This window comes from Symphalangus syndactylus, chromosome 8, assembly GCF_028878055.3.
Source record: "Symphalangus syndactylus isolate Jambi chromosome 8, NHGRI_mSymSyn1-v2.1_pri, whole genome shotgun sequence".
In the NCBI taxonomy this organism is placed as follows: domain Eukaryota; kingdom Metazoa; phylum Chordata; class Mammalia; order Primates; family Hylobatidae; genus Symphalangus; species Symphalangus syndactylus.
In genome coordinates this window covers 71,828,874-71,839,130 of record NC_072430.2, presented here as the reverse complement: position 1 = coordinate 71,839,130, position 10,257 = coordinate 71,828,874, and the positions used below count along the sequence as shown (strand labels likewise).

General features: G+C 40.3%; 1 protein-coding gene across 1 annotated transcript; it reads right to left on the bottom strand.

Annotated features, from left to right (window-relative positions):
* Positions 1 to 840: 840 nt before the first annotated feature.
* Positions 841 to 5,365, bottom strand: RNASE9 (ribonuclease A family member 9 (inactive)). Its single transcript, XM_055289542.1, is given in 2 exon segments — positions 841 to 1,469; positions 5,253 to 5,365. A coding segment is annotated over 1 exon segment (615 nt). The 5' UTR covers positions 1,456 to 1,469; positions 5,253 to 5,365.
* Between the last annotated feature and the right edge of the window lie 4,892 nt (positions 5,366 to 10,257).

Sequence of the window (10,257 nt, the reverse complement as noted above, 5' to 3'; positions counted from 1 at the left end):
AGATAATTGTTACTTAAACTGGACAGAGAGGTTTCTTTCATCAGACTGATGCTCCAGCCTCTCTCTGAGGTGATGTATTCTCAGAGGCAGCCACATCTACTAGAAAGTGAGGAAAATAATAGTAGATAATTGTGACTATTCCCAAAAGTGAGAAATTGTTTGTAATTTTGTAAACACAAACATCTAAGCTAAATTAAAGATGTGGGAATTCACACAAATAACATTGGACGACTGAAATGTCCTTTGGGGAGTTTGCTTTCCTAAATATAGAAAGGCTTTATCCTGAGCTGCCCACATCTGGATCTGTGTATTGCCCTGTAAGAAAGAATAAGACAAGTGAAATAGCCACACACATAGCCCTGGAAAGATGTATTGCATAAATGTCTGAAAGGGATTTGAGTTCCGTTGGTGCCAAATTGTGTCACAAGGAAGAAAGTTCCAAACTGAGAAACCCCACATCACCATACCAGAGCCACTGCACTAGATTGAAGCACTTTTTATTCTTTCTGCTGAACTAGAGAATCACATGGATGTGTCTTTGGAGCACACTTCAGGCAACCATTTTCTTTTCCTCTTGGTGCTGGTCATCCTTCCACTGCAGGCATCTGCATCCAGAACACATTCAAGGCATGCTAACTTATGGGACCTGCATGAGACCACATCTCAGAGCACTGTCTGTGAACCTAGCCTAAGGTGCTTTTGTGAGGTGTTGGGAAAGGAAGAAAGGAAGGTGGGTGATTAAAGTGAATGGAAGCCAAATTACCATTCTCAACTTTCATCTATAAGGATCAGTATGGAGAGAAATATTCCTTCCACCCTAAGCTCTCAGAGAACACTCTGCTAGGGCGGTATGACAAAGACACCATCCTCACCGAGGAAACTTCTGTGTTCAGATGGCTCCACGAGGTCATTTATAGTATGAGGAATCAGTTTTTGTAGTTCATTTTGCCATGCACAAGTGATAAGAACATAGCCCTTCCTATAAAATGATTCGTATTTACACGCTGGTATTTCAAATGCTTCTGTTAAATTACAATACACTCCTTCTACAAGACCTTTGCTCCTGTTACATTTCCTAATTCCATTCTTACATGGCACAAATCTGTTGTAACAGATGTTTTGGAGCTCGTCATATTGCATAAGAAGGAAGTAATGTTCTGCCACACAACGGTGTTTGTAGTAAACATTTTTTCTCATGATTTCACTATCACAGTAGTCTATATGATCTAATGGCATTCAAGGTTCAATAAGGACACGTCTTTTGACTTTTTCTTTGGTAGGTGGTCTGGTGGGCCCTGTACTAAAAAATTGTTCCAAATACTCTTCAAATTCTTCTTTTTTATCTTCTGAGAAATCAAAATCTGTATCCACCTCTTGAAACTGCACTGGCTGCAGCAGCTGCTGCAGCAATAGAAGCAGGGGCAGTGGGTGTGTGGTGATCAGAGTTCTCATCATTTTTCCTGTAGACACTAAAAGAGATAAGGAGATATGTTCTATTGTGATAATGTGCTTGCTTCAGTTTTCTGTGCGGGGCACAGTTATGCCACATATTGCTGTTCTGGGCTCTAAGATTTTGGACCATTTTTAAATTGCCAACTCATAATTGATCTGAATACTTCTAAATTATTGACAAAAATGACCTTACTAGGCCTACAGTCAGTCTACAGCTGTGGTAAGAGAAGAAAAGGTGAAAGGAAGGAGAATGAGAAAGGGAGAGAAATCAAGGTAAGGAGGAAGAAAAGGAAACAAGGAGGAGAAAAGGAAACAAGGAAGAAGTGGAGCGAGAGAGAGATTAAGGAGAGAGGGAAGGAGAAACGAAATCAAGACAGCAGTGGGCAGAAAGGGAGGGAGGCAGAGAGGAGGCTCACACGCTCCTTCCGTCTGAAACAAATGCCTCTTTTCCCTTTCCAGGAGTTGAGAACTTGCTCTGAAAAGAGCCACCCTCCCCTTCAAACATTCCGCTTTGATAAGAAAAATTCCTTAGCCATGTCTTTCTTTCTCCTCTTGCTCTTATCTGACCGTAGATGCCCTTGGGGAAGGGGTTAAGGAAGGTTCAAGTTTGAGCAGCTGGGGTAAATACATTCTTGAAGTCACCCTACAGTAAAAACAATGATACACAGTAATAGCTAGCATAATGAGGAGTTAAGTGCCAAGCACTAGACTAAGCACTTTAAGTACATTATCACCATCATCCAAACAACCCTATAATAAATATATTAGTTTTAGTATTGCTGTTATTATAACAATGAAAGTTGCAAAAAGAAGTGTAAAGTTATTAACATCTCTCTGTGAAGGGAAGTTGCTTAAAATCTCACATTAGATCTGGCAGACTCCTGGTTCAAGCCTATTTTTGTCTAATTTCCACACATCTGTTCTTAGTTGCTATTCTATGGCCTCTATCAGTCTGGTTTCCCTTCTTAAGGCTAGACTGTATCTCTCTCTCTAGGCTGTCAAACACAATGATGACTGAAATGGCCAGTACTAAAACTGAATTTGAGCCCCTAGAGTGCTTTGACAAATTGGTCCACACTCCATGAAAAACCAATTGTTTTATTGCAGAAGCAATCTCCCGAGTTTTCTTACCTTACCAGGCTCTTTGTAAAAGAAGTCCTACTTGGTGGCAACCTGAGTGATTCTCTAACAGTCATTACCTGGAGACCTTGATCTATCAGTGGTGGAGATGGACAGCCTCCTGTTCTAGGCTGGATACTAAGTTTGTATATGTGTGTGTAGAAAGGTTAGAGAATGATGGAATTAAAGAAAGGTGGGTGCTGGGGGACGCATCAGAAAGTGGAGACAAGAAAGTTGAGCATAGGAGTGCAGAGAATGGGAAAGAAAAGAAAAAGTTGCCTAAAATGATGATGTGAGAATGGGCACTCTGGGGTGGCCATGTGCCACACTGTCCCTCCCCTCTCTGCTTTTCCTCCGATCCCTGCTTTCACACTCTCATCAGTGTCCTCCAGGAAGTCTTTTCAGAAGAGTGATCCCATGGTGACAGGCCAGAGGGCTCAGAACATATTCTCACGAGAACGTGGAGCCCGTGCAATATCTTGATCTGGAGAGAACATGGACAGTACACGTGTGAAAAGCAGAATTCAGGCAGCTGTGGCCCTGCCCTTTCCACTTCCCGAGAACACGCACAGGGCCTGTCCAGAATAATCTTTTGTTTTTTAAATCTGCAACCTTCTTAATTCTTGATTTATGAATTCAACTTTTGGTTTCATTCTTCTCAAAATCCTTTCTCGTCTCAAAGTATGTGAATTTTTTAAATACTGTATTTTGTTACTCTTACAGATTTCTAGAAATCTTTCAACCATCTGGAATTTATTTTAATAGATAGTAGGAAGTTAGTGTGGTCTTTTTTCACACGGTTTATACATAATCTCATCATCAATTATTTGGGAAAAAATCTATTGTCTCATCCCTAATTTAAAAAGGTACTTTCTATATTTAATAATTCTGTTTCTGAACACTTTATTGTGTTTTGATATGCCAATAATATGCTGTTTTACTTATTATCATTTTACTGTTTTTTTTTTAAGAGTCACGGTCTCACAATGTTGCCTCGGCTGACTCAGAACTCCTGGGTCCAAGGAATCCTCCCACGGCCTATCAAGTAGCTGGGACTACAGGTGCACTCCAGTGTGCCTGTACTTATTATCATTTTATAAAACATTTTGATATCTCATAAAGCAATCTACACTCATTCCTCTTCTTATTCAAATGTTCACTACGGAGACAAACAGAAAGTAGATTATAGGGTGCCTGGGGCAGGTGGTAGAAATGGGGATTAACAGTAAATGGAAGAAAGAGAGACAGAGGAGAGAGAGACAGAGAGAGAGAGACAGGGAAGCAGTGAGGAAGGGAGGGAGGGAGAACACAGAATAAATAGTGTTGAAACATGATCACTCAGTGTTTCTGAAGTTTTTGCCTGGTAATCTCACACAGCAGAAATGCCTGGCCTACCTGTGGAATGTAGGCTTCTTGGTTTTTCCTCAGTTCTCACTAATTGAAATTTCTGTGGATGAATCCAGAAATTTGCATTTTAAATAAATTTAAACGTGATTCTTAGCTCACTAAAGTTGAAGAAGGAATTTATTAATATGCATTAAAATGAACTTGTGAAAAAGAAAACATCCTAAAACAGTAGGGAAAATGTTTGGCCTTTTCAGCAAACGTTCTTGGAAGAAGAATGGGATGAATTGCTTCCTCCTTTTGGCTATTGTGAATCGTGTTGCTATGAACATGGGTGCACAAATACCTGTTCAAGTCCCTGCTTTTCTTCCCTGCTTTTAAACTTGCTTGGAAGCTTTATTGCAACTTAGAATTGCAGACTGAGAAAGGCCTTGGAGGGATTGTCTATCTAGTCTCTCCTCCTAAAATGCAAGTTCTGAGCCCCAGATCAGAACTTTATATTTAACCACACACATAAGAAGTTTATAGTAAAAAGAAAAGATTGGAATGAGTTATGGGCTTGTAGGTGAACCAATATATTTCAGAAGGATTATTAAGTGGTATTTTAATTTTTTAAATTTAAGTTTAAGATTAAAATTTAAATTTAAGACTGATTTAAATTAAATTAATTTTTTAAAAGGTTTGTTTGAACACCTTATATAATAAAGCATCAATAAATCATGATCATATGGTAATTATATAGCCTCAATCACAAAAGGAAAAACTAAATTAAATCTTTTAAATTGGCAATAATTATAATAACTCACAAACTCAATGCTGATGAGAGCCTGATGAGATGTTTCTGCAGAAAGAAAGTTATAATTTTTTTGAAAAATTTGAGAAATACAATAAAAAGAATAGCTGATACTTTCCTCTAGCATTTCAATAGCTAGAATTCTAAGTTGCAATAATTTATATTGAAAGACAAACAGCAAATTTTACTTAAAAGGGAAAAAATTGAAATTTTAATATCCAGAAATGTGGGAAAGGGAAAGGTTAAAATGAGTCTGATGTGTTTATAGAAATGACAATACACATTGCAACAATAATTATTATTATAAGAGCTAATATTTATTGAGGCAGTATTTTATATTCATAGAATTGTATATTCTTAGAATGGGCTATTTTTCAAAATTTACAAATATATTAATCAATAAAATTTTAGATCATCTGAGAAACAAGGAGAATAGAAAAAAAGAAAAGAATTAAAAACTTCAGATTTACGAAATATTTTGTGATATAATATTATAGTAGTAGGACTCTCTGGTTGACAGTGAGAAAAATTCCAAACAAATTACCTTAAATGCAAGAGGCACTATGTTGACTCATAGAAGTTGGAAGTCCAAGAGGTAGGGCAGGAGAAAGAAATCAAATTCTTGACTAGACTCTTGTTTATACTCTCTCCCACTCTTCTCTCCTTTGTACACTGACTTTATTCTCATATGGGCCTCTCCATGTAATGACAGAGTTAATCACTGTCCCCCTTTGTAGCCTTATATTTAGGGTCACAGTAGGAAGTGCCATTCTCTGCCACCTTCACCCAACATGGAAAATAACTTTTCTGATTGGCCGTGCTTCTGAATAAATCCAGGGATGTGGGGCACTCTGACTGGCTACCTGAAACACATGTCCTCTTTGAGAAGCAAAGGCAAAACTACACAATTAAAACCCAACAGAATTCCAATTGTAGACAGAAGGGCTGTTCCCTATTACACAAAAAAGGAATGGAGACCAAATCCAAAAGTAATAAATGTGCTTTGCTGTTTAGCTGGGGGAAAATCAAAACACTCCATCTACAGCATGTTCCCAATTAACAGAAATATAGATTACATGGGAGAGAAAAGAAAAAATGTAATAATAATAAGTTGTTATTTCTGAATGATATATTTCTGGTTAATTTTTTATTCTAATCTTTAAAATTGTCAATTTTACAAACTCAAAAAAATAACAAAATGTCATTGAAGAAGTCAAGTTTTAAGATCTGGATTGGGCATGTTCTTAAATATTAAGTGATAATTTTCCAGACTCCCATATGTTTATATCAGTAAACTCATTTTTCGTCAGCATCAGGAAAATCTGTGCCTTAGTTTGAGTGGTTGAGAAAAGACAGATTATAAAACTTCAATCCTCAGAATTAGACTAACCTTTGTGAATAAATCCCAGGGTATCTCTTAGTTAAATCCAGCAGAAAAATATAGGTTTTAACCAGCTTTAAATTAAATTTTCACAAACATTTTGAGGCAATATTTATATCTCAAACCTTTACACCCATGATTGAACTGAGAATGGTATCAGGATGGGAAAATCTGGAGGAAAAATATTATCCTTGTGAGTAAATAAGAGAATCAACAAGTTCACTGGTATATCACACCTTTGGGTGGGCACCATCTAATCAGCTGCCCGTGAATATAAAGCAGGCAGAAAAACACGAAAAGACGAGACTGGCCTAGGCTCCCAGCCTACATCTTTCTCCTGTGCTGGATGCTTCCTGTCCTTGAACATCAGACTCCAAGTTCTTCAGTTTTGAGACTCAGACTGGCTCTCCTTGCTGCTCAAGCTTGCAGACAACCTATTGTGGGACCTTGTGATCATGTGAGTTAATACTTAATAAACTCCCCTTTATATATAAACATCTATCCTATTCGTTCTGTCCCTCTAGAGAACCCTGACTAATACAGATTTTGGTACTGGGAGTGGTTCTAGAGGAAGAGAATATTAAGGATAGAATTCTTTTATTGGTTTTGGGGTTTCTGGAGTTAGCTGCTTAATATGATTAGACCCCAAAATGCTAAGGATTGCACTTCTAATAGTATGGAAAACACTGACAGTCCTTGGCATTAACTGTTTAGAGACTTATGCAAAATAAATGCCCTCGACACTCCTGATTCACCGCTCATGAGAGGCAAGGAGTTTAGTGACTCTATACGTAATATCTTTGGCTGTATGTAGAGAGCCAAGGAACATGATGAAGCTGTTAGTTGCTCCTAAGTTCAGTAAACAAAGTGATGAAAGAAAATTACAAACTCAAGGATTCTGTCTCTCAGCTTCAGAAGCAGATACTGAGCCTCAAATCTACTAAGATTGCTTTGAGTTAGAGTCTTATCTCCTGTAGAAAAAGAGGTGAAATTGTGAAAAAACAGACACAGACTTTAATCATGTGAGTGGCTGAACTGCCACAAAAGGGGCATGCACAGCCTTACCAGGTGTCTACTGTTAAAGTGAGGGCATTGGCTGGAATGGGACCCTGCAACTTGGAATGGGGATGTGTGGGAGGACCCTGATGAAGCTGGGGACACTGAGTTTGTAAACTCTGAGGAACCATTTTTGCCAGAAGATACAGCTTTCCCATCCCCAGTAGTGGTAACATCCCCTCCCCAACCCATGCTGCCATCAGACTTTCCACCTTTGTCTGAGGAGATAAACCCTGTGCTGTCTGAGGCAACACTGATGGCCACCCATGAGGCAGTTGCCAGTCAAAATAACGTTGATTCTCCTCAGGAGCCACCCCTAACACTCCTATTTGCTTCTAGACCTATAACTAGACTAAAGTCCCAGTGGGCCTCTAGTGGTGAGGTTGAGAGTGTGACCCATGAGGAGGTATGCTGTGCTTGAAAAGAACTGCTTGAGTTCTCTAATTTATATAAATAGCAACCTGGAGGGAATGGGAATGGATATTAAGGGTATGGGATAATGGTGGAAGGAACACAGAGCTGGATCAGGCTGAATTTATTGATTTGAGCCCACTAAGTAGAGACTGTGCATTTAACATTGCAGCTCAGGGAGTTGAAAAGGGTTCAAATAGTTTATTTGGTTAGCTGAAATACAGATTAAAAGACGGACCACTGCAAGTGAGCTGGAAATGCCTGATCTCCCTTGGTTTAATGTAGAGCAAGGGATCCAAAGGCTTAGGGAGATTGGGAAGGTAGAGTGGATTCGTCACTCTAGACCTACTCATCCCAGCTTAGAGGGTCCAGAAGATATACCCTTGACAAATGCCTTGCAAAATAGATTTGTAATGGCAGCATCTGCATCTTTGAAGAGCTCTGTACTTGCTCTTCTCTGTATGTCAGGTCTAACAGTGGGAACCACAGTCACTCAACTACAAAATTTAAATACAGTAGAAATGATTGGATCCTGAGGTGGCAGAGGCCAAGTGGCGTCACTCAACCATCAGAGGCAGGGTGGGTGTAGCTACCATATTGGACAGCAGAGACAAAGCGGCAATATGAATAATCTGACTCATGTAGAGCTCTGGCATTGGCTAATTAATCGCAGTGTTCCTAGAAGTGAAATTGATAGGAATTTCATTCCTACTTAATTTATATAAGGAGAAAACTTCTAGGTCAAATGGACAAAAGACTAATTTGAATAATAAAAACAGAAAGTCACAGCCCCTCAATAAATTTCCAGACTTGAGCCAGTTTACAGACCCAGAACCCCTTGAATGAAGGGGAAGCTGGGTCCTTTTGAGGGAGGGTTTCATTGCATTACTGACAATTTATGCAGTGAATCTTTCTCCTATCCTTCCCCAAGGAGACCTCCAGCCTTCTACCAGCGTAACTGTACATTGGGAAAGGGAAATGATAAGGCATTTTGGGGACTACTGGACACTGGGTCTGAGCTGGTGTTGATTCCAGGAGACCCAAAACGTCATTGTGGTCCTCCAGTTAAAGTAGGGGCTTATGGAGGTCAGGTAATTAATGGAGTTTTAGCTCAGGTCCCACTTATAATGGGTCCCCAGACTCATCCTATGGTCATTTCCTTAGTGCCAAAATGTGTAATTGGCACAGACATACTTAGCAGCTGGGAGTACACCACATTGGCTCCCTGACTGGTAGGGTGGGGACTATTATGGTGGGAAAGGCCAAATGGAAGCCGTTAGAGCTGCCTCTACCTAGAAAAATAGTAAATCAACAACAATATCATATTCCTGGAGGGATTACAGAGATTAGTGCCACCTTCAAGGAATGGAAGGATGCAGGGGTGAGGATTCCCACCACATCCCAATTCAACTCTCTCATTTGGCCTGTGCAGAAGACAGATGGATCTTGAAGAATGACAGTGGATTATCATAAGCTTAACCAAGTGGTGAGTCCAATTGCAGCTGCTGTACCAGATGTAGTTTTATTGCTTGAGCAAATTAACACATCTCCTGATAGCTGGTATGCAGCCACTGACTTGATAAATGCCTTTTTCTCCATTCCTGTCCATAAGACCCCACAGAAGCAATTTGCCTTCAGCTGGCAAGGCCAGCAATATACCTTTACTATCCTACCTCAGGGGTATATCAACTCTCTGGCTTTGTATCATAATCTTATTCGAAGAGACCTTGATTGCTTTTCGCTTCTGCACGATATCACACTGCTGGTCCATTACATTGATGACATTATGCTGATTGGATCCAGTGAGCAAGAAGTAGCAAATGCACTGGACTTATTTGTGAGACATTTGCATGCCAGAGGATGGGAAATAAATCTGACTAAAATTCAGGGAACTTCTACCTCAGTAAAATTTCTAGGGGTCCAGTGGTTTGTGGCCTGTCAAGACAGTCCTTTTAAGGTGAAGGATAAGTTGTTTCATTTGGCCCCTCCTGCAACCAAGAAAGCAGCACAATGCCTAGTGGGCCTATTTGGATTTTGGAGGCAGCACATTCCTCATTTGGGTGTGTTACTCCATCCCATTTGTTGAGTGACCCGAAAGGCTGCCAGTTTTGAGCAGAACAGGAGAGGGCCCTGCAACACGTCCAGGCTGCTGTGCAAGCTGCTCTGCCACTTGGGCCATATGACCCAGCAGATCTAATGGTGCTTGAGGTGTCAGTGGTAGATAGGGATGCTGTTTGGAACCTTTGACAGGCCCGCATATGTGAATCACAGTGGAGGCCTCTAGGATTTTGGAGCAAGGCCCTGCCATTTTCTGCAGATAACTACTCTTCTTTTGAGAGACAGCCCTTGGCCTGTTACTGGGCTTTGGTGGAAACTGAAAGTTTGACTATGGGTCATCAACTCACCATGCAACCTGAACTACCTATCATGAACTAGGTGTTTTCTGACCATCTAGCCATAAAGTGGGTCGTGCACAGCAGCATTGCATCGTCAAGTGATCAGGCTCAAGAAGGTCCTGAAGGCACATGTACGTTACATGAGGAAGTGGCTCAAATGCCCATGGTCTCCACTCTTGCCACCCTGCCTTCTCTTCCCCAGCCTGCACCAGTGGCCTCATGGGGGGTTCCCTATGATCAGTTGACAGAGGAAGAGAAGATTAGGGCCTAGTTCACAGATGGCTCTACATGATATGCTGGCACCA